The sequence below is a fragment of the Myotis myotis genome, unplaced genomic scaffold (assembly GCF_014108235.1).
Source record: "Myotis myotis isolate mMyoMyo1 unplaced genomic scaffold, mMyoMyo1.p scaffold_m19_p_10, whole genome shotgun sequence".
Classification (NCBI taxonomy): Eukaryota; Metazoa; Chordata; class Mammalia; order Chiroptera; family Vespertilionidae; genus Myotis; species Myotis myotis.
This window is the reverse complement of record NW_023416314.1, coordinates 6,126,684-6,154,053: the sequence shown is the minus strand read 5'-3', so window position 1 is coordinate 6,154,053 and position 27,370 is coordinate 6,126,684. Positions and strand designations below refer to the sequence as shown.

At 40.2% G+C, this 27,370-nt stretch overlaps 2 protein-coding genes across 3 annotated transcripts in view; both read right to left on the bottom strand.

The window, feature by feature from the left end:
* BCO2 (beta-carotene oxygenase 2) overlaps positions 1-26,493 on the bottom strand; it is a 52,516-nt gene extending 26,023 nt beyond the window's left edge. The window contains exons 1-4 of one of the 2 annotated variants that reach the window (XM_036324380.1): positions 26,289-26,493; positions 14,233-14,444; positions 13,942-14,057; positions 12,579-12,681 (exon numbers count right to left, since the gene is read on the bottom strand). In XM_036324380.1, the coding sequence (XP_036180273.1) occupies positions 12,579-12,681; positions 13,942-14,057; positions 14,233-14,444; positions 26,289-26,479 (622 nt within the window). In that variant the 5' untranslated portion in view covers positions 26,480-26,493. Of the gene's footprint in view, positions 1-12,578; positions 12,682-13,941; positions 14,058-14,199; positions 14,445-26,288 lie in introns of both variants that reach the window. The other variant, XM_036324382.1, reaches the window with a different exon arrangement.
* Positions 6,464-6,924, bottom strand: LOC118664359 (60S ribosomal protein L31-like). The gene has a single exon (XM_036324378.1). The coding sequence runs from the start codon at positions 6,886-6,888 to the stop codon at positions 6,511-6,513; it is 378 nt and encodes a 125-aa protein (XP_036180271.1). The 5' UTR covers positions 6,889-6,924; the 3' UTR covers positions 6,464-6,510.
* Positions 26,494-27,370: the final 877 nt, after the last annotated feature.

Here is a 27,370-nt window from a genome sequence, read left to right as displayed (position 1 = left end):
TGTCTGACCTGTCCTGGCGGCCCACCAGCCCAGTGGCAGCCACTCACTCCCTCAGTAGTCCTAACAGGTCCAATCTCCAGAGAACAGGCCAAGTACCAACGGAACAGTGCTGCCAGCACAATCCTGACAGTGCTGCCGGCCTTCTGGAAGTTGGCCTTGGGCACCGTGACTGCTCCCCCTCCCTAGACACTCCACAAGGAAGAAATAATATAAAAGCGGCTGCCAGGTAGCTCCCAACAACCAGTCAGCGGGACGGATCCAGATCCCAGGCCAACAAGGGCATCCCACAGCCCACCCTGAGGACCAATCGTGTCCCAGCCGCCCCCCCCTTTGGGACCCAAACTGTGCACAAATTTGTGCACCGGGCCTCTAGTTAGATATAAAATACTGGGGAGGTCTAGGTTGGGGATATAGATGTGTTTTGAGAGCTCATTGTATATAAAACATCATGATTTTATACAGTGATGAGTTATAAAAGGATTAAGATAAGCTCTATAGTTCCAAGAGTACTAAGTAATCACATATAATAATCCTAAGGAGACATATGTAATACTCTTTATAATACTTTAAGCAATAAAACAAAATTTTTTTAAAAAGTGAAAAACTGGAGATTTGCCCTTAGAAATTAAATATTTTTCTCTCTTTAGCTGATGGAAACATGCTATGGAAACTAGTCACAAAATTGCTGCATTATAAGTATATAAAAAAGTTAAAAGCCCTAGTACATGACACGGTCTTTGAATTTGCCTCAAGAAGATATCTCATTTAATACTTTCTCTTAAATATTGATACAAAATCAAAAGTCAGCCAAACATCTTGGCAATTCTAAGAAATTATACTTTAAGTGAAGTATGCAAACTCTTATTTTTATTTTCTAATCTTAGTTCAGAAAAAATGGAAAGTACAAATATTTAGTCACCAAAGAAATATTAACTCCTCACACTGGGCTGCTTTGGAATAAAAAGTCCTACATGTGTGCCCTGTGAACTTAGCTAATAATAATTATGAGTACTGCAATTTCTGCATTTCCTGATTTGTACTAAAATTGCAAGTATATTAGTTTAATATTTTATAGAGGTTTTGGAAGACTGCTCTTGAAATTTTCAAGGTCTATATAGGTTTGTTATTCCTCTGGAAGGAAAAATTCAGCATCTGACAATAATTCTCTATAATCTTTTACTTGGACAAAGGCTCTGATTGATTATAGTTATGGCTTTTCCTCACACACAAAGTGAACAATTTCACAAGTAAAGAGGTTCACTTTTTTCTCTTTTGTTCAAAATAACAAAAATTATACACCATACCCTCTCTTTGTCTCTGTCCTAGATTCACCAAAGCATTAGGTCTAATCCCAGGCACCCTGATTAGTTACCCAGTTATCATAGATACTTTTAAAAAGGGAGAGTTTTTTATTTGAACACTAAAATTTGCTTAATGTTTTGCAAGAGTTCCATTGACTTTATTTTTTATTCTGTGTTGTTGTCTTTATTTCTTTGTTTTTGTGGCCCTTCACAACCACAGAGCACTCTTTTATTGACTATTGGCCAAAACCTATTCAAATAATAAACCATATCATAATTCTAAATTATTTTGTAGAAATAACAGGTTTATATTCAGATGCATAAATTATCCTACATAAACCCTTCTCTCCAAAAGAAATATGTAATTTTGTTTTCACACACAAAAGTAATAATAATAATAATCCTATATAATAAAAGGCTAATATGCAAATTGACCCCTAGACCGGGAGTTCGACCAGGTTTGACCAGGAGTTCAACCACAGGTCAGGGCCAGCTGGACAACCCCGGCCCTAACGGCCTGATCGGGTTGGGCCGGCCAGACCCTACCTGTGCACGAATTTGTGCACTGGGCCTCTAGTGTCATATAATTTTACAATATTATTAAGAACTAGTTGGATTGATTAATGTTTTAGAAAACTTTTGTTATTTTTAAAACATCTTTTGAAATATCTGTAAAAGCTAAAACAGTTAAAAGCCTGTTACTTACTAGAGTTAGAAATCACTAAACAAGCACTTTAATATAACAAGAATCTCTAAATTTCCCCCAAACACATCCTAGGTCAGGGGTGGGCAACCCCTAGCATGCGTGCCAAACATGGCATGCCAGTAACTTTTGCTGGCACGCGAACCCTCTATTATAATCTTCCATTTACAATTTTTGTGAACATTTGAATGACTTAAATTTTAACTTACAAGGAACTGGCAAGACACTTGATGTTATGTTTGGTTACATATAGTCTTTTGAAAAGAAACTGGAAGTCTTTAAGAGGGATGTGGATGGTGAGAGATTTAGATATTTCCCAAACCTCAAGAGGCACATCAAAGACCTCCCAAAAGATGACAGAACAGACTATCAAAGCCTTCAAAAGCTGTTTTTAAACATCATCGAGTCAACTATTGAGCAGTTCTTCTCAAGATTTGCAAAATTCAGAGAACTGGAAGAGACAGCAAAGTTCATGAGGTTTCCAGACAGCATGAAACTGCAGGAACTAAACTTACAAATGTTTTCATGCATAGACATGGCTGACTTTGAAATGCAATTGAATGAATTTCAGAGTAGCTCAATTTGGAAGCAGAAATTTATTGACCTTAGAGTTGACTTGAAAAACATTGAAAAAAAAACGATTAGAGATAGGAGTACCAGAGAGAAGTGTCGAAAACGAACTATTGAGGAACTGGAATGCCATTCCAGAAAATTTTTTCTGTTTAAAAAACTTTGCAGCAGCGTTACTCTTCATGTTTTCTTCCACATACGCTTGTGAATCTTTGTTCTCAGTGATGAATTTTGTTAAGTCTCGTAATAGGAGTGGCCTGATGGATGAAAGTAGTAGCTCGTGCATATCTCTGAAGGTCACGAAATATAAACCTGATGTAAAATCTCTGTCATCAGTGATGCAGCAGCAAAAGTCCCACTGATAATATTAAACGGAGTCATAAAGTTTTCTGTCAGACTATCAGTGTACATGTATACATTAAAAAATAAATGTATTTTTCATCATCATATACTGTGTTTTTGTCGCTCGAATGAATTTTATTATTTCTTCAAGGTTCTTCACATACGTACACCTTAAGTGATATCAAGTAGGCATAACATGTTTTCAAAAAGTTAGGGTTGGCACGTAGAAGAATTTTGAGTCAGAGATTTTTCTGGTTTTGGCATGCACTCACAAAAATGTTGCCCACCCCTGTCTTAGGTTGTTGAACTCCCTGCAATCATATGTACAATAGAGTGCCAGTTCTTTTTTTTTTATTGTTTTATTGCTTAAAGTATTACAAAGAGTATTACATATGTTTCCTTTTTTCCCGCCCTTAAAAAGCCCAGCTTCCCCTACCCCCCAGTGTCTTATGTCCATTGGTTATGCTTATATACATGCATACAAGTCCTTCGGTTGATCTCTTACCCCCCACCCCTCAACCCTCCCCAGCTTTCCCACTGTAGTTTGACAGTCTGTTTGAGGCAGCTCTGCCTCTGTATCTATTTTTGTTCATAAGTTTATAATGGTCTTTATTATCCACTAGATGCCCGGTGCACAAATTTTTGTGCACTCGGGAGGGAGGGGGGTCCCTCAGCATGGCCTGTGCCCTCTCGCAGTCTGGGACCCTTCTGGAGATAATGACCTGCTGGCTTAGGCCTGCTCCCAGGTGGCAGAGGGCAGGCCCAATCCCTAGGTGCAGCCCCTGGTGGGGCTCAGAGCAGGGCCGATTGGGGAGTTGGGGCACCGCCCCCTGTCATGCACAGAGCAGGGCGGATCAGGAGGTTGTGATGCCACCCTCAGTCACGCTCAGGGTAGGGCCGATTGGGGGGCTGGGGCACCGCCCCGTCACACTCAAGGCAGGGTCGATGGGGAGGTTGTGGCACCACCCCCTGTCACGCACAGAGCAGGGCCAATCAGGGGGTTGGGGCGCTGCCCCCTGTCATGCACAGAGCAGGGCCCATCAGGGGGTTGGGGAGCTCCCCCTGTCATGCACAGAGCAGGGCCCATCAGGGGGTTGAGGAGCTCCCCGCTGTCACTCACAGAGTAGGGCCGATAGGGGAGTTGGGGCACCGCCCCCTGTCAAACACAGAGCAGGGCGGATCAGGGAGTTGGGGCACTGCCCTCTATCACCCACAGAGCAGGGCCGATCAAGGGGTTGGGGCGCCGCCACTGTCACACTCAGGGCAGGGCCGATGGGGAGGTTATGGCTCTACCCCATCACACACATAGCAGGGCCCATGGCGGGGGGTGGGGGGGGGAGTTGGGGCACCGCCCTCTATCACCCACAGAGCAGGGCCGATCCCGGGGTTGGGGCGCTGCCCTCTCACACTCAGGGTAGGGCCGATGGGGAGGTTATGGCTCTACCCCATCACACACAGAGCAGGGCCGATCAGGGGGTTTGGGCGCTGCCCCCTGTCATGCTGAACCCAGTGCCGGGAGGCCTCGCGGCTCCGCTGATCCCGGTGCTGGGAGGCATATTACCCTTTTACTATATAGGATAGAGGTGACTGAAGCTCCCAACTGCTCCTTTTCTTCCTTTTTTTTTTATTCTGTGCATGCTTTAGCTCTGGCTCCAGCTCTGAGACCTCTGCTGCTGAAAGCAGGTATCTGGTTTGTTTGGGTTCTATAATCGAAACTCTGTATCAACTCCAGCTCTGAGATCCCGCTCGCTGAAAGCAGGTTTCTGGGGTTTTGTTTAGCTTCTATATTTGTTACAATGTTTCAAACTGCAGGCTCAGAGGCCGGCAAGGCAGGCGGGGAACGTTGGAGTCCTCCATCACTGAAGCAAGCAAGCCTCATGTTAGCTTCCAGCTGCCTGGCTGCCGGCCGCCATCTTGGCTGGCAGTTAATTTGCATATAGCCCTGATTAGCCAATGGGAAGGGTAGCGGTTGTATGCTAATTACCATGTTTCTCTTTTATTAGATAGGATGAGTGAGTGAGATCATGTGGTGTTTTTTCCTTCATTGACTGGCTTATTTCACTTAGCATAATGCTCTCCAGTTCCATCGATGCTGTTGCAAATGGTAAGAGTTCCTTCTTTTTTATAGCAGCATAGTATTCCATCATGTAGATGTACCACAGTTTTCTAATCCATTCATCTACTGATGGGCACTTAGGCTGTTTCCAGATCTTAGCTATGGTGAATTGTGCTGCTATGAACATAGGGGTGCATATATCCTTTCTGATTGGTGTTTCTGGTTTCTTGGGATATATTCCTAGAAGTGAGATCACAGGGTCAAATGGGAGTTCCATTTTTAGTTTTTTGAGGAAACTCCATACTGTCTTCCATAGTGGCTGCACCAGTCTGCATTCCCACCAGCAGTGCACAAGTGTTCCTTTTTCTCCACATCCTCTCCAGCACTTGTCGTTTGTTGATTTGTTGATGATAGCCATTCTGACAGGTGTGAGATGGTACCTCATTGTTGTTTTGATTTGCATCTCTCAGATGATTAGTGACTTTGAGCATGTTTTCATATGTCTCTTGGCTTTCTGAATGTCCTCTTTTGAAAGGTGTCTATTTAGGTCCTTTGCCCATTTTTTGATTGGACTGTTTATCTTCCTTTTGTTAAGTTGTATGAGTTCCCTGTAAATTTTGGAGATTAGGCCCTTATCAGATATAACATTGGCAAATATGTTTTCCCACGCAGTAGGCTTTCTTGTTGTTTTGTTGATGGTTTCTTTTGCTGTGCAAAAGCTTTTTATTTTGATGTAGTCCCATTTGTTTATTTTCTCTTTAGTTTCTAATGCCCTAGGAGCTGTATCAGTGAAGAAATTGCATTGGCATATGTCTGAGATTTTGTTGCCTTTGGATTCTTCTAGTATTTTTATGGTTTCCCGTCATACATTTAAGTCCTTTATCCATTTTGAGTTTATTTTTGTGTATGGTGTAAGTTGGTGGTCTAGTTTCATTTTCTTGCATGTATCCGTCTAATTTTCCCAACACCATTTATTGAAGAGACTATCTTGACTCCATTGTATGTTCTTGCCTCCTTTGTCAAATATTAATTGAGCATATTGGTTCAGGCCGATTTCTGGGCTCTCTATTCTATTCCATTGATCTATATGTCTGTTCTTGTGCCAATACCAGGCAGTTTTGAGAACAGTGGCTTTGTAATACAGCTTGATATCTGGTATTGAGATCCCACCTACTTTGTTCTTTCTCAGGATTGCTGCAGCTATTCAGGGTCTTTTTTTATTCCATGAATTTTTGGAGAGTTCATTCTAGGCCTGTGAAGTATGCCATTGGTATTTTAATGGGAAGTGCGTTGAATTTATAGATTGCTTTGGGTAGTTTAATGATGGACATTTTAATGGACATTTTAATGATGTTGATTCTACCAATCCAAGAACATGATATGTTCTTCCATCTGTTTATGTCTTCCTCTACCTCTTTTTTCAACGTCCTGTAGTTTTCTGAGTAGAGGTCTTTTACCTCCTTAGTTTAAGTTTATTCCTAGATAGCTTAATTTTTTTTTTTTTTTTGCAGTTGTATAACTTTATTCGACCATCAGCATTAGTTCTCGTCCACGTTCACAGTCTGCAGACTTTTGAAAGTGGTGACAGGCACGTAGGTGACCAATGTGTACAGCTTGTTTGGTGAGTCTTCATCCTCATTACGTTTTCTGGACAAACGTACCCGGATACGATATGGAACATTCCTTATTCCTTTGGCCCAGACAGCTTTGTTGAGCCTGGTGTCAATGCGCACGTCTGGAGTCCCCATCTCCTTCATGGCAAATTTCCGGATCTCCTTGAGTGCCCGAGGGGCACGCTTCTTGAAACCCATGCCGTGGATGCGCTTGTGGATGTTGATGGTGTACTCCCTGGTCACCACCTCGTTGATGGCGGAGCGGCCCTTCTTCTTCTCGCCACCCTTCTTGGCGGGAGCCATCGCGCCCGGCAAGTCGATAGCTTAATTTTTTTGGTGCGATGGTAAATGGATTGTTTTTTTAGTCTCTCTTTCTGTAAGTTCACTATTGGTGTATAGAAATGCCATAGATTTCTTTGCATTAATTTTGTATCCTGCTACATTGCCGAATTCATTTATTAAGTCTAATAGTTTTTTGATGTAGTCTTTAGGGTTTTTTATGTATAATATCATGTCATCTGCAAATAAGGACAGTTTTACTTCTTCTTTTCCAATTTGGATGCCTTTTATTTCTTCTTGTTGTTTAATTGCAATGGCTAATACTTCCAGTACTATATCGAACAGGAGTGGTGAGAGTGGGCATCCGTGTCTTGTTCCTGTTCTTAGGGGAAATGGTGTTAATTTTTGTCCATTGAGTATGATGTTGGCTGTGGGCCTGTCATATATGGCTTTTATTATGTTGAGGTATGATCCTTCTATTCCCACTTTGCTGAGAGTTTTTATCAAAAATGGGTGTTGTATTTTGTCAAATGCTTTTTCTGCATCAATTGATATGACTATGTGGTTTTTTTCTTTCAATTTGTTTATGTGATGTATCACGTTTATTGATTTTCAGATATTGTACCATCCTTGCATCCCTGGGATAAATCCTACTTGGTCATGGTGTATGATCTTTCTGATGTACTACTGGATCCGATTTGCTAAGATTTTGTTGAGGATTTTGGCATCTATGTTCATGAGGGATATTGGCCTGTAATTCTCTTTCATTGTGTTGTCTTTACCTGGTTTTGGTATTAGGGTGATGCTGGCTTCATAGAATGAGCTTGGAAGTGTTCCTTCCTCTTGGATTTTTTGTAGTAGTCTGAGGAGGATAGGTTTTAGTTCTTCCTTGAATGTTTGGTAAAACTCCCCTATGAAGCCGTCTGGTCCTGGGCTTTTGTTTGCTGGAAGCTTTTTGATGGCTGCTTCAATTTCTTCCATAGTTATTGGCCTATTGAGATTTTTAGATTCTTCCTGATTGAGTTTTGGAATGTTGTATTTCTCTAGGAATATGTCCATTTCCTCCAGGTTGTCTAATTTGTTGGAGTAGAGTTGTCCATAGTATTGTTTAACAATCATTTGTATTTCTGTGGGGTCTGTTGTTATTTAGCCTCTATCATTTCTGATTTTGTTTATTTTGGTCCTCTCTCTTTGCTTCTTGTTGAGCCTGGCTAGAGGTTCATCAATCTTGTTTATCCTTTCAAAGAACCAACTCTAGGTTTCATTGATTTTCTGTATTGTTTTTTTTGGTCTCTGTCATTTATTTCTGCTCTAATCTTTATTATCTCCTTCCTTCTGCTCACTCTGGGTTTTTCTTGTTGCTCTCTTTCTAATTCTTTGAGTTGTAGAGTTAGATGATTTACTATCATTTTGTCTTGTTTTTTGAGATAGGCCTTTAGAGCTATAAACTTCCCTCTCAGGATTGCTTTCATTGTGTCCCATAGGTTTTGGATTGTTGTGTTTTCATTGTCATTAGTTTCCAGGATGTTCTTAATTTCTTCTTTGATCTCATTGGTAACCCAGTCAATATTTAATAACATGCTATTCAGCTTCCAAGTGTTTGAGTACTTTGGGTTGTTTTTATTGTAGTTTATTTCTACTATTATGCCATCATGGTCTGAAAAGATGCTTGGTATGATTTCAATCTTCTTGAATTTGGGGAGACTTTGTTTGTGACCCAATATGTGGTCTATTTTTGAATATGTCCCTTGAGCCCTTGCGAAGAATGTATATTCCATGGCTTTGGGTGAAGTGTTCTGAAGATGTCAATTAAGTCCATCTGATCTAGTGAGTCATTTAGGATTGCTGTTTCTTTGCTGATTGTTTGTTTAGAGGATTTATCCAGTGATGTCAGTGGTGTATTAAAGTCCCCTACTATGATTTTATTGTTGTCGATCTCTCCTTTGATATCTTCCAGGAGTTTTTTTATGTATTTGGGTGCTCTTGCATTGGGTGCATATATGTTTATCAGGGTTATATCTTCTTGTTTTATTGATCCCTTTAGTATTATGAAGTGGCCTTCCTTATCTCTTGTTATGGCCTTCACTTTGAGGTCTATTTTGTCCGATATAAGTATTGCTACCCCAGCTTTCTTTTCATTTCCATTTGCCTGAAAGATATTTTTCCATCCCTTCACTTTCAGTCTGTGTGAGTCCCTTCTTCTGAGGTGGGTCTCTTGTAGACAGCAAATGTATGGGTCATGTTTTTTTATCCACTCAGCCACTCGATGTCTTTTGGTTGGAGCATTTAGTCCATTTCTGTTTAAAGTTATTATTGAAAGGTACTTGTTTGTAGCCATTTCTATTCTTTTGTGGCCGTTTTCTTTCTGAGCTTTTTATTTCTTCTTTTTACACCAGTCCCTTTAGCATTTCTTGCATTGCTGGCTTGGTGGTGGTAAACTCCCTTAGCCTTTTTTTGTCTGCGAAGCTTCTTATTTCCCCGTCAATTTTGAACAATAGCCTTGCTGGATAGAGTATTCTTGGATTCAGTCCTTTGCTTTGCATTACTTTGTAAATTTCTATCCATTGTTTTCTGGCCTGATGTGTTTCTGTTGAGAAATCATTTGATAATCTAATGGGAGATCCCTTGAATGTAACTTTCCGTCTCTCTCTTGCAGCCTTTAAGATTCTCTCTTTGTACTGAACATTTGCCATGGTAATCATGATGTGTCTTGGTGTGGGTCTTTTCGGGTTCACCTTGTTTGGGACTCTCTGTGCTTGTGTGATTTTTTTCTTCCCCACCTCTGGGAAGTTTTCTGATATTATTTCTTCAAATAGGTTTTCTAACCCTTGTTCCTCTTTCTGTTGTTCTGGTACCCCTATTATTCATATGTTGTTTTGTTTCATGTTGCCCCATAGCTCCCTTAGGCTCTCCTCCTGTCTTTTAATTTTTTTCTCCAATTGCTGTTCAGTATGGGTGTGTTTTGTTTCCCTGTCTTCTAATTCGCTAATTCGGTCCTCCACTTCTCCTAGTCTACTGTTGAAACTTTCAATGGTGTTTTTTATTGCAGCTATATCATTCTTCATTTCTTCTTGGTTCTTACATAATTCATTGATTTTTTTCATCTGTTTCTTCTTGCTTCTTGCATAAGTTGTTGATTTTTTCCTCCATCTGGTTTATGCACTCTAGGACCCTTAATCTGAATTCTTTTTCTGTCATGTTGCATGCCTCTGTATCACTTAGCAGCTTTTCTGGCAAGTCCTCCTTTTCTTTCCTTTGGGGGTTTCTTTGTCTACCCATGTTTGATCGTACTGCCATATCTAGATGTTGAGTCATTCAGTGGCTGCTCCTTGGGTGGCAGTGGCTCCTCGGGCTGTGGTTGCTCCTCAGGCAGTTGTGGTAGCAGCTCCTCTGGTGGGTGTGGTTCACAGTTGTGGTGGCTCCTCTGGCTGGTGGGGGGAGGCTTCACACACAGCTGCTGTTCCTCAGACAGAGGGTGTGGTGATCCCATTAATGATTCTTGCCTGGTTGAAGAATTTTGTATCAGCTTCCAGTCAACGCTCTCCACAAACTGAATGAGCCAAGTTTCATCTGTATGGCTGAGGCGACACATTGCCACCTTCCTGGGGCTAAGTGGAGCCTTGAGAGTTTTAAGCGGCCACAGCTCGGTGGGGGCCAGCGACAGGCTCTGGTTCCACCTTTGCTCGAGGGGCACACACAGACGCGCACACACAGACGCGCACCCACGCGCCTTCTCTTGAGTGCCAGTTCTTAAACTTCTCACTGAATCAAATAATTAAGAAAAAAAAAAGTAAATTTAGTTTCAGTTGAGATTGGAAGATAAAACAATTTCCTGTCTCGGCATTCGGATAATTAATGATTACTCAGTTCACTACATTTAAACACAACTAGTCATGAACTGTTCTATCTGCAAGTCATGATGGCATGCATAAGCGAGGCAGAGACGCCCAGGAAACACCCAGCAGAGGAATGACTTGCCCAATACAGTTCATCTAACCTGGGAACGCTTCAGGACTCTTTAAACAGCAAACTGAGGCAAAGTAACAAGCACAGCGTCTCGTAAGTGCCAGAAGGGTTTCTCAAAGATCTAGGGGCTGCTTGAGCCAAAATCATCGGGGACCTTGTTAAAATGCACCAAGAGATGAGGAGCTGTTAAATTCTTGGCCCCTTTTTGGATCTTCTGAACCACTATCTCGGAAGATGAAGCTCAGTAACCTACATTGCTAAGAAGCATTCCAGATGATTCTTAGACATACTACAGGCTGAGAATGACTGATCTAACGACTGTTTTAGAATATATAATTCAGAATGGTTAAACAGTACTTAAAAGGGATGTTTGCTGCTTCCTATTACAACTGTGAAGAATACATTCCTACCTGAAGTCAGATAATAAAGAAGAGAGAGAGCTGGGTACCCCATCTCTACTTGAGCCAGTAAAAAACAAGCCCGCAGTATTCATCTTCACATAAACCCATGTGTAAATATGGAGAGGAACAGATGAACAACTCACAATGCCAATTGTTTACCAAAGTTACACATTAACCTATACAAAAGTTTTATAGGTTATAGAAGACTGATTGACAGATAAGCTAGTCAGAAATATCTAATACACGTTTCATTCAAACACAGATATGTGTGCTCAGATACAGGAACATGAATTTGCATGTCCTGAGACCCTTCTGTACTCAGAGGTGAATAATTATTAAGGTGGTCTACAGAGTGTGTGTGTTTCAGACTTGGTGCCAAGTCTGGTTTTAGACACTTAGAAGCTTGCCTAAGCAAGTATCTTAAACCTTGTCAAGGCCCACTATCTATAAAAAGAAGTAATAAGCCCTAGCTGGTTTGGCTCAGTGGATAGAGCATCAGCCTGTGGACTGAAGGGACTCAGGTTCGAATCTGGTCAAGGGCACATATTTCAGTTGTGGGCTCGATCCCCAGTGGGGGCTGTGCAGGAGGCAGCCAATCGATGATATTCCTCTCTCATTGATGTTTTTATCTCTCTAAACCTCTCCACTCCTCTCTCTCTAAAAAGTCAATAAAAACATATTTAAAAAAGAAATAATAACACCTTTCTCAGATAAGTGTTAAAGGATTAAATGAGAAAATACCTAGAAAAATGTTTAACGCCAGCACATACTAAGCATTCAGTAAATGTTAGCTATCATTATTAGCTATGAGAACTTTCTGGAGCAGATAGGTAGGCAGTTGGGGAAGTGGGTGACCAGGAAAGAGGTGTGATGTATGTGGTTGTAAATGCAACTGCACTGTAACTTTAACTTACTTTGTACTGTATTAATCCCATTATAAAAATAAATTCCTTCCTATGTGATAGACAGTGTATCTGGTCTACATCTTTGCTGCAGAATTCTAAATTGCATATACTTACAATGTGGTACTTTATCAAAATTCAAGTTTGAGAAATACATACAGAAAATCCCTACAATGCTTGTGAGCCAAAAAGCACAATGGAACATAAAAATGTGAGTGATGCTGAGAAGGTCAAATAGAAAATCAGCTGCTAAGCATATGTGCAAAAGGACCACAGAGTACGTACTCAATGATAAATTATGTACTTTAAGTTCAGTAATGCCATTTCGGAGATTTTTTCTGAACTTTTCAAATGAAGTTTCATAGGTTTACATCTTAACCACAATGGAACCCCAGGAAGATATTAACTTCGAATTATTTTTAAAAAGACTTCCATCCCACTTTACCATGTGGCCCATAGGAGTTCCCCATGTTGTATGCAGTTCCGTCTGGGTCATAATGAGGATGTGCAGTTGTTCCATTCACAGCAATGAATTTGCTCCAGTCTACCTGCAAATTGAAGACCATCAGAAAATTTTAAATGTTAACATGGGCAGATCTCTATTTAGATGCGTAAACAGTAGAGATGTGTCAAATACTTTTAAAATAAGATATGAAAACAACAGCCCTAAGTCCTAATATCTCACCTCTGAGAAATCAAAATCATTTTCCCTCCTACAGAAAAATAAACAAAAACACCCCCAAAATAAAGGAAAAACCCCCACCACTAACAAATAAAAAATGTACAAAAAGTATTACCCAATAAGGGTAAATTTCCCCCCAAGATCACAGGAAAGCTCAAAGAGTAAGAATTAAAATTAAAATTCTGGCCTCTCTCTCTCTCTCTCTCTCTCTCTCTCTCTCTCTCTCTCTCTTTCTCACACACACACACACACACACACACACACACACACACACACATACACACACTCACACACACCTACTCCTTTCCCTTCCCCCTTGTCTTCCCCCAGGTGCAGTTACCTTTGCCTTTCTCTCTCCTAAGCTCCAAGGACCCTTCTTCTGCCTCTGTAACTTGTTTCCTGAGCCTACGCCACCCAATTGGCTCACTTCTACTACCTCTGTAACTTTCTAAATAAGCTTTCTCTTATTTAAAAAATTAAGTTAAATTAAAAATCTGGTCCAATTTTTTATTTAACTTTTAATTAATGTGTTAAGTGAAAGTAGTATGGGTCTAGACAATCTCCAGTCCAATTCTACCTGTAGCTAGGAAGAACATGAGCTGACCACAGTAAACGTTTTTGTTTTGTTTTGTTTTTCTTTATATTTTTTTATTTTTTTTATTTCAGAGAGGAAGGGAGAGAGAGAGAGAGAGAGAGAGAGAGAGAGAGAGAGAGAGAGAGAGAGAGAGAGAGAAACAGCAATGATGAGAGATAATCACTGATAGGCTGCCTCCTGCATGTCCCCTACTGGGGATCGAGCCCGCAACCCAAGCACCCTTGACTGGAATAGAACCCGGGACCCTTCAGTCCGCAGACTGACACTTTATCCACTAAGCCAAAGCAGCTAGGGCGTAAATGTTATTCTGTTTCTCCCTTACCCTAGTCTGCAGGGACTAAGAAAGAAGTCTAAAAGTATGGAAAACCAACCCAAGGTCGTTCTAATCAGGACAGAGAGTGCACAGTGGGTATTTGGTTATGTTTGACTACGGTTCCAATTTCTTATTCAGATATCTACTATGCTGAAAAGTATTTTGAATGAAAAGAAATTTGGGGGTCCATTTTATTCATTTTTTAACCTACATTTTACCTTTTCTGTTTTTTCCAGGGTTTCAATGTCCACTTTATTCATAAAGTTGGTCTCAGTGCTCAGGTAGTAATCACCCTTGTACCGCACATAGTTGACACTGGTGTTGTCAGTTATTGCTGAAACCAAACCCCAGAGTTATTGAAGCACCACAAGAGGAGGGAGAAAGCAGTGTAAACATCCTCTCACACTGAAAAATCTATGTCAAACTCTATATAGAATGTCATATCACATAACAATCTAAATAATCACCATTATCACCGGCAAATTCTGGGCCAAGTAATAACTGCTTACCAGGTAGCTCAAACTTGGACATGAAACGTTCAAAAACATTCCTGCATGGATCAGGGAGAGCCAGTGTGCCAAATTCTGAGATCACAATTCGATTCTGAGCACTGTTGGCCTTGTATGTATCACTCTGTAGAAACTTGCTCCTATATGTGACGGTGCCCTTCTCCATCCTAAACTGGTGAAGCAATGCCATCCCATCAAACCAGTGATTGTACCTTCAAATGGGAGCAAAAATAGAAAAACAAATGTTAATAAGAAAAACATGGGGTCAGAATGAGAGATTTCAAATATAGAGATAACGAAATGGAATGGGTTCCCAGCACAGCCCGATTAGTCAGAGAACCTGAAATTAAAGGATGATAGCTTGAGTACATCCTGGAGTACAACAGGACAGAGCAACTTACCTTCTCCTGACCCTTACCCTCTGTCAAAAACCTCACACTTCAGAAGGCTGAAGAAAAACCCTAAGCTGGTGCCTCCTAAAATAATTCTGATCTTTACCGTTGACAAGAAGACAATTCTGAGATGTTCTAAGTTGAATTATAGCAGGCCAGAGTGTAGAAGGGAGAGACGAGAAGGGGTTAGTCAGCTAACTTCAGGGCACAACCAACAAAAGACTGCTTTCATTCCTGAGTGTAAGTGGGAACTTTGAATTAACCTCCAGGTGGCTATTCCCATCACTATCTGAAAGAGACTACCAGGCATCGCCCACTGGAGGAGGGCCCATCTGGGCACCACCAAGTTACACAGGAACTTTCTACAACCGACCCAAAGGAGCAAACAGACTCTGCATCTATCCCAGAACTGAGCCTCCTTCACCGTATCCAACCCACCTTGTCTGTAGCCAATGTAAATTCTTTCCAATGTACATCTTTCTTCCCCCTACCTGATGTATAAAAAGCCCTTCAACTCCAGGACAGCGGGTATACTTGTCTTTCCCACTAGCTGTGCTGGTTGTTTAGACTTCATGCCCCAGCACCTAGTCTTTCTCACTAGCAATGGTCCAATGAATCCTTTAGTTTAAAAAGGCTTTCAGCAGTGGAGGTTCTTTGTTTTACACCCTATAGCCAAGAGAAGAGCATAAGAGGATATGGAATGCTTGACATCTCTCAAATTCAAATGGGTTTCTAAACTTTTAGAAATCTTTATCTTCTTATCTTACATGCATTACATTGTCCATGTACTTTAAATTTATCAAAATTATGCAAAAGTAAACACTAGAAATTATCTATTTTAAAGAGGGAACATTGAAAAACTCTAAGGAAAAGTTTGTGTTTTTGCTTTTAAAAAGGTTTAACATCATATAGTCTTTTCTTTCATATGCTTGACCATTTGAATTCTTAATGTCTTCAGCATGGATAAGCAAGGCAAACATCATTGTCTTAAATGGCAATGGTCCTGAAATCAGGGATTCAAAGAGATTCAAAGTGTTTACAGTATCATTATTTATAATAACCTAAAGGTGAAAGCAATCCAAGTATTCATCAATGAATGAATGGATAAGCAAAATGTTTACATACAATGTAATACTATTCAGCCTTTAAAAAGAAGGAAATTCTCCAAAAAATAAAAATATAAAAAAAAAGTAAAAGGAAGGAAATTCTTTTACATGTTACAACATGGATGAAACTTGAGGACATTATGCTAAATTCAACAAGACACTCACACTCACAAAATGACAAATAATGAGAGATAAGAGTTATATGAGGTATCTAAAGTAGTCAAATTCATAGAAAAAGAAAGTAGAATGGTGGGTAGCAAGGGCTGGGGGCAGGGGGAAATGGGTAGCTATTGTTAAATGGGTATAGAATTTCCATTTTTACAAAATGTAAAAGTTCTGAAGATCGGTTTCACAACGATGTGAATAAATTTAACACTAACCTGCACACTTAAAAATGCTAAGGTGGAAAATTTTGTGTTATGAGTTGTTTACCACAATAAAAAAAAATAGGATATAAGAAAGAAAGGGGGGGAAGCAAAGCCCTCTTTACCCAATGATTTCACATGCCATATTTATCATAAACTAGATTTCCATAAGTTCTTGGATCTATGTCTGGGCTTTCTGGTCTAAATCACTATTTGTCTATTCATGCACCAATATCACAATGTTTTAATTATAGAGGCTTTATAGTATATTTTAATGTCTGGTAGAGATAATTCCACCACTGAAAATTCTCTTGTTAGTGTTTTCTTGATGTTCTTGTATATTTATTTTTCCATATGAACTTTAGTATCAATTTGTTTACTTCCTTAAAAAACTGTTGGAATTTTTATTAAGATTATATCAAATTTTAAAAATTAATTTATGAAGAACTGATATCTTTATGATGTTGAATCATGCTATTCAAGGACAGAAGATGTCTGGAGAAAGCAAGATGGCAGCATAGGTAAACACCGCAAATTGCTGCCTCGCCCAACCACTTCAAAAATACAACTAAAAGACAAAACGGACATCATCCAGAACCACAGGAAGGCTGGCTGAGTGGAAATTCTACAACTAGGAGGAAAGAGAAAAGCACACTGAGACTCAGAGGAGGTACAGAAGTAAAGTGCAGAGGTACGGAGGCGCACGTGGAAAGGGCTGGCAACTGAGGACACGGTTGTCTTTTTCAATCGGGAGGGAGTCTCAAGCTCCTGACTGCTCTGAACTCCAGTTCCGGGTGAGTCTCTGGGGACCCAGACTCATACGGGGAGAAACTGGACTGTCTGGCAGCGGGCAGAACTCGAGGGCGGCTTTCTCTCAGAGGTGCTTGCAGCACTTACCACGGGACACTGAGAAGTGGGGCCTCTTAGGGTAGGACTGAGGAGCAGTACTAGCTGCTTGCTCCACCCTGTAGATCCCCTGAGACCCCACCCCACCCAAGCTGTGCGCAGAGTCTTTTGCATCTGAAAGGCCTGGCCCTTTGCAATCTGAAAATTACCTAACAAACTGCAGCTGGGTCAGAGAGACCCAGAACTTCCAAAAGAAGGCCCAAGGCCCCACAGCAGCTTGCATTGCTTCACAGCTAGGCCTCATCTGGGCACCTCCAAACCCCAAACAAAGAAGAGGAATCTGCAGATCTCTCCATAGCTCCTGTTGGGTAGTCTCAGGCAGAGGCTAAATTAGCACCTCCTTAGAGATCCAAGAGCCAGTGTACCCAGAGGTCAGAATGGGACCATCCAGATTACAACTCCTCATATCCATAAGGGACACACTCAGGGAGCAGACTCAGTGAGTACCGAAGCCCCACTGAAGCAAGTCTTGCCCCATAAGGGTGTCTCCAGCACAGAAGTTCTCCCACTGCAGACACAGCTGATTCTCACAGCCAATTGGCCTGGAGGTCAATTCTTCCCAGTGATACCTATAGCAATCAAGGCTTAACTACAACAAGACTTTGCACAAAGCCCATAAAGGGGTGCACCAAGAGTGTTCACCTCAGGTAATTGGGGAGGCTGAGCCACTGGGCCCTATAGGACACCTAGCACAGAAAGCCACTCTATCAACACAGGGAAGCAGCCAAAATGCGGAGACAAAGAAACAGGTCACAAATGACAGAAATGGAGGAAAGCAAACTACTGGATATAGAGTTCAAAACCACACTTATAAGGTTCTTCGAGAATTTTCTAGAAACCGCTGATAAATTTAGTGAGACCCTCAAGAAATCTAGTGAGACCCTCAAGGTTATGAAAAAAGATCAACTAGAAATGAAGCATACACTGACTAAAATAAAGAATATTATACAGACTCCCAACAGCAAACTAGAGGATCGCAAGAATCAAGTCAAAGATTTGAAATACGAAGAAGCAAAAAACACCCAACCAGAAAAACAAAAAGAAAAAAGAATCCAAAAATATGAAGATAGTGTAAGGAGCCTCTGGGACAACTTCAAGCGTACCAACATCAGAATTATGGGGGTGCCAGAAGAAGAGAGAGAGCAAGATATTGAAAACCTATTGAAGAAATAATGACAGAAAATTTCCCCTACCTGGTGAAAGAAATAGACTTACAAGTCCAGGAAGCGCAGAGAACCCCAAACAAAAGGAATCCAAAGAGGACCACACCAAGACACATCATAATTAAAATGCCAAGAGCAAAAGACAAAGAGAGAATCTTAAAAGCAGCAAGAGAAAAACAGTCAGTTACCTACAAGGGAGTACCCATACGACTGTCAGCTGATTTCTCAACAGAAACTATGCAGGCCAGAAGGGAGTGGCAAGAAATATTCAAAGTGATGAATAGCAAGAACCTACAACCAAGATTACTTTACCCAGCAAAGCTATCATTCAGAATTGAAGGTCAGATAAAGAGCTTCATAGATAAGAAAAAGCTAAAGGAGTTCATCATCACCAAACCAGTATTATATGAAATGCTGAAAGATATCCTTTAAGAAGAGGAAGAAGAAGAAAAAGGTAAAGATACAAATTATGAACAACAAATACACATCTATCAACAAGTGAATCTAAAAATCAAGTGAATAAATAATCTGATGAACAGAATAAACTGGTGAATATAATAGAATCAGGGGCATAGAAATGGAGTGGACTGACTATTCTTGGAGGGGAAAGGAGTGTGGGGGTGCAGGAAGAGACTGGAGAAAAATCGTACACCTATGGATGAGGACAGTTGGGGGGGGGGAGGGGTAAGGGCAGAGGGTGGGGTGGGAACCGGGTGGGAAAAAAGAGGAACAACTGTAATAATCTGAACAATAAAGATTTAATTTAAAAAAATAAATAAATATAAATAAAAATGGAAAGAAGATATCTTTACATTTAATTGTGTCCTTCAGAAGTATTTTAATTTGCACATTTCTTATTAAGTTCACTTTTAAGTATTTAATGTTTTTTGTTGCTATTGTATTTGAGGTTTTTTTTTCTTACCAATATGTCCCCTAACTTGCTATAGTTTGTGTATATGAAAGTTATTGATTTCAGTATGTTAATTTTACATCCTGTTACCTTACCATTCATTGTTTGAGTTAGTCATTGATTCTCTATGGTTTTCCAGGTTTACCATGATATCAACCACAAAGAAAGATAATTTTATTTTACTAAACCTTGTGCCTATAATCAATTTCTTTAGTCTAATTTTATTGGTTACATCTGGTAGAATATCAGTGAAGAAAGTGGCTATCCTTGCCTTGTTCCTGCCTTAGAAAAATACTTATAATATGACTATATATATATATATATCCATACACACAATACTTATATAAACATATGTATATATGAAAATATGTGTGTATAGATATATGTTAAAGTATTCATCCAGTTCTATTTTCTTGAGTATTGTTATAAGGAATGGATGTTGAATTTTGACAAAAATTTTGTCAGAATTTATGGAGTTAATCCTATGATTAGTTTTCCTGAAACCTATTAATATGGCATATAATATTAAGGGATTTCTAATAATATGGGATATGATAATAAGAGATAATAATGTACCTACCTTGCATTCTTAGAATTAATCCTACCTAGTGAATTATATTTGTAATGTATTGTTGGATTCTGTTTATTAATAAAATATTTATTAGTACTATGGTAGCACTATATATTTTGTATGTTTTCAAGGATATTCATAAAAATATGAATAAATAATGGTTTTCTTTCTTAATGTATTTTTATTGATTTCAGAGAAGGAAAGAGAGATAGAAACATCAAGGATAAGAGAGAATCATTGATTGGCTGCCCCCTGCACGTCCCACACTGGGGATTGAGTCCACAACCTGGATATGTGCCCTGATGCAAATCGAACTATAACCTCCTGGTTCATAGGTCGATGCTCAACCACTGAGCCACACCAACCAGGCAATGGTTTTCTTTTTTGCATCATCTTTATAGTATATAGACATCAAAATTATCCTTACTTCATAAAAACAAATGGGTAGTTTCCCTTCATTTTCAATTCTCTAAAGTAATGTTTGGAGCACTGGGATTATCTAATATTTGAAGATTTAGGAGAATTTCCCTGTGAAATATTTCCCTGGTGCTTTTTTTGAGAAATAGTTCCTTAATGAGTTTCTCTTTTTCCTCCACAAAAATTGACTGGTTTGAATTTTCTGTCTCTGTCAATTTTGATCATCTGTATTTCCCTGGGAAACTAGCTCTTTCATCAAGATTTTCATATGTATTTGCAAAGAGGCCTGAAAAGTCTTTTGTAATTTTTAATGTTTCAACGGTTTCTTTCTCATTGTCATTTCTTATTTTTGTGCATTTGTGCTTTCTCCCTTTTTCTTTATCATGTGAACTAGTAATTTTTCTATTTTGGCAATATTTTTCAAAAACATTAAAAACAAAAGTTTCAATAATTCTTGCTATTCTGGTCTAAATCCCTCTAAAACCACAATATATAGAATCAAAATATTTTGGGTATAAAACCAGACACTTAGCTTTCTCATTTAACATATTTCATATTCTTTTCTTTCCTTCTTAGTTTTCTTTGTTACAATCTCATATTTTTGACCCACATTGAGCTGTCAACCAAAATCCCTCAGTAATTTTTAAACATTCTGCTGTTAAACCACATCTCTTTCATCCTTGTGCTTGTAAAATCTGTTTTCCTCGTCCATATTTACATTTAATAATGATTTCCTCTAGAAGTGCTCAACTTTTTAGATTCCATCTCCCAAAGCCCCTGCAAACCCTGTCCTTTCATGCATTCATTTATTCAAATCAACCAATACAGGCAGGAACTGTTCCAAACCCAGCGCTTACAGGCACATAAATAACTATGGCACAAAGTGATTGCTGCAGCAATGGGGAAATGTTAAAAATGCTATTCATGCACAGAAGGAACAACAGGATGGAAGGATGTCAGGGTCAGGAGGGATCAAAAGGCTCAAAACATTTGGTTGGTTTGTTAAGGATGTTTGCAACGCCATGAAGAAGAGAAGGGCATCCTAGGGACAGGAGAGCGAGAGCAAGAGCGAGAGTGAGAGCGGGAGGAGGGAGGGAGGGAGGGAGGGAGGGAGGGAGGGAGGGAGGGAGGGAGGGAGGGAGGGAGATAGGAAGAAAGGAAGGAAGGAAGGAAAGAAGGAAGGAGGGAAGGAAGGAAGGAAGGAAGGAAGGAAGGAAGGAAGGAAGGAAGGAAGGAAGGAAGGAAGGAAGGAAGGAAGGAAAGAGCTGTGAAGGCATGCGGTATCTTGGAGGAATAGCCAGTTAATAAATTAGTGTGTGGGCAGAGCCATCAGTGGCAGGCAATGAGGGTAGAGAAATAGGTCAGCACAAGACCTACCAGCACTTAGACTTAGGGCTTAAGATCTTCAGCAGGAAAGCCTGGAGCTTTGAAACAGGAGAGTGAAACTGTGAGACTCGCACCTTAGAAAAGTCACTCCAGACACAGAGGAGAACATGGGGTAGAAAGAGGAGCATCCAGATCTGCAGAAACCAATGAGGAGACGAGGCAACAATTCCCGTGAGAGAAGATGGGAGCCTGAATTGAAGCAGCATAGTTAGAAAAGCACAAATTCCAGAAACAAATCAGAGGGGAATGATAGGATGTGGGCAATGACAAAAAGAGAGGCTCCAAAAAGTCATGCCTGAATGACTGGCTGATGACACTACATTAACTGAGAAAGGGAATATGTGAAGAGCAAGTACTGGGAAAAAGAAATAGTTTGGTTTTGAATAAGAGTCTGAGCTCTTTGTAAAACATAAAAAAAGGCAAAATCCATGTCTAGAGCACAAGAGATGGGAGCGAGGTGGGAGGTACATGTTTGAGAGTATGTATGTGTGGTAGGTATAGCCATAAGTGTGAGATATAATAACTACCATCTACTGAGCACTGACTACACACCAGAACTTCTCTCTCTCTCCTCTCTCTCTTTCTCTCTCTCTCTCTCTCTCTCTCTCTCTCTCTCTCTCTCTCTCTCTCTCTCTCTCACACACACACACACACACACACACACACACACACACACACACACACATTAATCCTGTGAGAAACTATCTTTCTCATGTCACACACATGGAAACCAAGGTTCAGAACAACAAAAACCCCAGTCACAAGGCTGCTAACTGTCAGGACAAGAATCTGAACTCAATGTTGACTCCAAATCCTGGGCTTACAAGTGAACTATGAGAAGTTATTTGGCAGGAAAGGGAGTGAGGAGATGGAAAGGAAAGAAGAGATTAACAATGTACTAAGTGGCAATTTTTGTCAGCTACTAAAAGAGACTTTATACATGCCTGTCTCCTTTACTCTTCATACCCAGCCATTAAAATTGATATTAATCCCCATTTTCCATATGGGAAACCTTACTCAAGGTCATAGCACTGATAACTGGTGAAATGGGATTTGAACCCACTGCACCATACTCCAAATAATTTAGTATTTCTACAATACCAAAGAAAGCATACAATGAGAGAAAAGAAGTGAATATTCAGTGCAGAGGATGGGATATAGCAACAGTAAAGAAACAAGTGAAGTGAATTGAGCAACAAAAAAAATGATTCTAGGACAGGTAACCAGTGGGTAGAGGAAATATGGGAATCCAGGGATGAGAGAATTTTAAGACAGGTGGTCAGGTCAAATGCTGTAAACAGTCCAGCTGAGGACTAAGAAGCCCATTTCATTTAATAATTAACAGGTTTTGATAACCTTTGAGAACAGATGCTGTAGCATGGTGGGGTTAAAAGTCAGATGTCAATGAACTAAGAAGACCTCAGAGAGCATATAACCAGCAGTGAGGGGAGGAGAAAAGGTAGCTAGAGAGGAAGATGAATAGAGAATGAGGGTGTTTTAGGATGACAGGAAACTTGTTGGCTGGGGTGTGGGGTTAGTAAGGAGGAACAGATACAAAGGGAGGGGTGTGAACAATGCAGCAAGGTTCCAGGGGAGAGGAAGAGGCCACTTCCTGCTCTGATTGTGAGGAGGCAGGAGTACATACCTACAAATAGGTACAGACCTGGGGAATGTGGAGGGGGGGGAGAAGGAAGTTGAAGGAGCCCAAAATCTAAATAAATGCCCCTTCATTCATTATGAAGTACGCAGTTTATCTGCTGAGAGTGAAAGGAACAGGAGGAGGCTTCTAGAAAGGAACCCTGTGGGAGACTGGAAAGAACAATGATGGCACCAAGGACTCAATAGGGCTGGAAATCATAATTGTGCCACTGAGTCAATCAGCAAGGCTATGTGATTTCCTCTAGAACAGTGGTTCTCAACCTTCCTAATGCCACGACCCTTTAATACAGTTCCTCATGTTGTGGTTACCCCCAACCATAAAGTTATTTTTGTTGATACTTCATAACTGTAATTTTACTACTGTTATGAATTGTAATGTAAATATCTGATATGCAGGATGTATTTTCATTGAACAAATTGAACATAATTAAAGCAAAGTGATTAATCACAAAAACAGTATGTAATTATATATGTGTTTTCTGATAGTCTTAGGCAACCCCTGTGAAATGGTCGTTCGACCCCGAAAGGGGTCGCAACCCACAGGTTGAGAACCGCTGCTCTAGACGGTCTCAGCAGACCTCGGGGGTGAGTGGAGGAAACCAATATGGGCTAACTTAGGACTGGAATTGGTCAGAGGAAATACAGTGATCACCAGGAAGTGAGGATGGTGTGAGAATACATTTGAAGTGACTGATTGTGGAATCTGCACCAGATAGAAGAAATTAAGGAGAGCTGATAAACTGAGAGGACAGAGAAGAGTAGAGAACTTGATGCTCCTCAACATAAGTTTAATGGGAATGGAGGTGTGTGGAGATTGGGGTGTTAAGCAGAGAGTAAATGTTCAGAGTTCAAGATTTCAAGGGCAGGGCAATTCTGTGCAGTAAGTTCCAGGATACAGCCTCACTATGTGGCATTGTTGTAGCGTCACAGAGGGGGACAATCATTGCTGTGGGGATGGTCAAGGAACTGGACTTGACTATCTTCATCCTGGATCTTGAAGTCATTCCAAGCAAGCTAACCTACCGGTTGGAGCATCTGTCCCCTGGTGGTCAGTGCACATCATAGCAACTGGTCAACCAGGTGACTGTCTGCCCCCTGGTTATCAGTGCATGTCATAGTGAGCAGTTGAACAGCCTTAGCATATCATTAGCATATTACACTTTGATTGGTTGTTCAGTTGTTCTGCCGTTTGGTCTATTTGCATATTACCTCTTTATTATGTAGGAGATATATATATTATATATATATATGTGTGTGTATATATATATAATCTCATATATATATATACTAGAGGCCTGTCCCCTCAGCCCAGCCTGCACCCTCTCCAATCCGGGATCCCTCTCACAATCCTGGACCACTGGCTCCTAATTGCTCACCTGTTTGCCTGCCTGGTTGACCCTAACTGCCCCTGATTGCCCCTTCTGGCCTGATTGCCTCTCACTGCCTCTGCGTGCTGGCCTGATCACCCCTAACTGCCCCCCTGCTAGCCTGGTCGCCCCTAACTACACCCTGCTGCCAGCCAGGTTGCCCCCAACTGCCCCACCACCACCAGCCTGGTCACCCTTTACTGCCCCCATGCCAGCTGGTTGCCCCCAACTGCCCCTCCTGCTGGCCTGGTCACCCCTCACTAACCCCCCTGCTGGCCTGGTCGCCCCACACAGCCTGCTTGTTCAGTCATTTGGTTGTCCCTCACTAACCCCCTGCCAGCCTGGTCATAGGCAGCCATCTTGTGAGGGCGTGAAGGTTAATTTGCATATTACTTCTTTATTATATAGGATATTTACTGAGAGCTATTTAAGTTCAGGGCACTATCCTAGATATTGGGCATATGGGGTGAACAAGAAAAAGTCTCTGCCCTCATGGAACTTACTTTCTAGTGGAGAAACAAACAATAATAAACAAACAAAAACAACATTGGTAGTGCTAAGCAAAAAATTAAAATACCTGTTATGTTATAGGTTATATAATAAAAAACAGCCTTTTTAGATTGGGAAATCAGGGAAGGCTCAAAGGACATGAAATCTGAGCTGATATCTGAATGATAAGAATCAGACTTTGGATCTTAGTTGAACCAGCTTCCCATATATTTATCTCAAAACCATCCAGTTACATCTTAATTCCATCCAAAGAAGATACAGTCTGAAGATAGAGGTGTACTCTCTACAATGCAATTTACTGTACAGTTAGAAAGCAAAGTGTTAAATGGAGAACATATTTGTTTTATTAAACATTTTGAGATTTAGATAAACTACATTTTAACTAAATGTCCTAAGTGATTATCTTTTCTCCCCCCTCTCACCCCCCAAGTTAGTCTTACATCTTTTTTGGGTTTGAATGAAGGTTTTGCATAAGAAATTATTAAAAACAAGGGGGGTGGGTAATAAATGTATATAACATTAAATAATGTAATGTAGGTGTAGATTCCCAAATGCATTTGGTTGTACAGATTGATTACGGAGTACTTTTTTCTGATGCTGATTGGTGTAGAAATGTGTGAATTTGGGTAGCTTTTTACATCTTGCCTACCATTGCATGAAACATTGGGGTTTCTTCAAAATGTGTGTGTGTCTTCTTTTGGGAAGGGGGGGATTGTTTTCTTCTGTTTCTTTTCTGAGACTCCTACACGAACTAAATTTGTAATTTAGAAACCTTTAATTTTGTTAATCTTGTCTGGGGCACTTAAGTAACATCTAAAGCATTACTGCTTTAGAATGTTAAAATAAAATTTCCTGACCAAAAAAAAAAAAAAAGAATCAGACTTTGGAAGAGAGATGGCCTAGCCAAAGCAAAGACCCTGAGCGAAAATAGACATGCCCGATTTGAGGAACTGAAAGAGCCAACGTGTCTGGGAGGCATTGGTGAGGGCACTTCTGAAGTGAAGACACTGCCCCTTCCTTCAGGAACTTGTGGTGAAGTAGAGCTCAGCACAGACAGTTCTGACACTTCTCTTTTGGCATAAACCTTCAGAGAACTTCAAATTCGTTATACCTACTGAGTAAAAATGTCAGTATTTTAAACAGAAGTAAGTCTCCATTTCTTTCCCTATAGGCTAGTTTCCTCTTCTGGAGCCAAAGAGATTGCATGGCAATGTTAGCCTCAGAGAGGAAGCAGATATTAATGCATATTCCATAGAACAAGGTCATGCTAAGAAATCCAAACTCTTCCAAAAATCAAGGCTTACTTGTCCTTCCCAAACTCAAACTTCCCAGGTCCAATTCGAAGTAGAGAGCCATTGAGCCACTTGGGGAAATGTCCTCGGACTTGGGCAGAGACGGTCTGTGGAGTCTCCTCCACTGTGGCTATTAGGGGCGCAATACAGGGAAGACCCTCCTGCTTACAGGAAACAGCTTTTGTCTGATGACTGTTGTCCATGTCCTTCTTTAAAACTGTGAAGAGAACATCAAAAGCACAACAAATATTTACCAATCTTCTATAAACATGCCTATTTCTCCCTCCTGGTCAGGGAAATGTAAAACCAACACCAAATATAGTCTCCAAATCCCTCCCTCTCCTTCCTCATTCTCAGTTCAATTCTTTGATTCACCATTTTTTGACAATCCTTTTTGTATTCTTGCAGTACAAATCTGCTTGAGAATTAACTCAGGGCTTTAATTATTATCATTTGTCATAGTTGAACAATGATCATCTTTTCACAAGGTGGAATCTAACCCAAGATGGACTAATAGCAACCTCATTATAATGATAAAAATGACCACTATTCAATATTATCATAATTACATTGACCTCAGTACTTTATATACATCAGAATGCGATGCCAAAAAATTCATAGGGATTTATGGAGCATTTAGTAGGATCTACAATTTAATTTCTTCTATTTTAACATACACATAAATGTACATGGCATTTTCTAGGAGAAGGGTGTCATAAAACAAACTATGCAGTGATATCTGGTCTAAAATTACCTAAAGTTCATAAACCACAAGAAAAAATCATTAATATATAACAAAGAGCTGAAAATTGTTCCTATTATTTCATATTTACTTAGTGTTCACAAGGCAGCATTGCTTCACACAGAGGGGTGGCCAAATATATAACTATGTACTTTAAAACACAGTCCTTTATTTTATTTCATGAAACTGAAATAGTGATATAAAAATCTAAACTAGAATATACATAGAGACACTATTCCTCTGAAGTGAGATTTGCATTCTTTTAGCAAATTCTTTTGCAGTAGTATATCTATTATCCCATTTCTTTCAAATCGTTCAAAAATTTAGTTTACAGAAACACCTATCAGAAAGG

Coding starts and splice junctions, on each gene's coding strand:
- LOC118664359 (XM_036324378.1), bottom strand. CDS start 6,888: ATGGCTCCCGCCAAGAAGGGTGGCGAGAAGAAGAAGGGCCGCTCCGCC.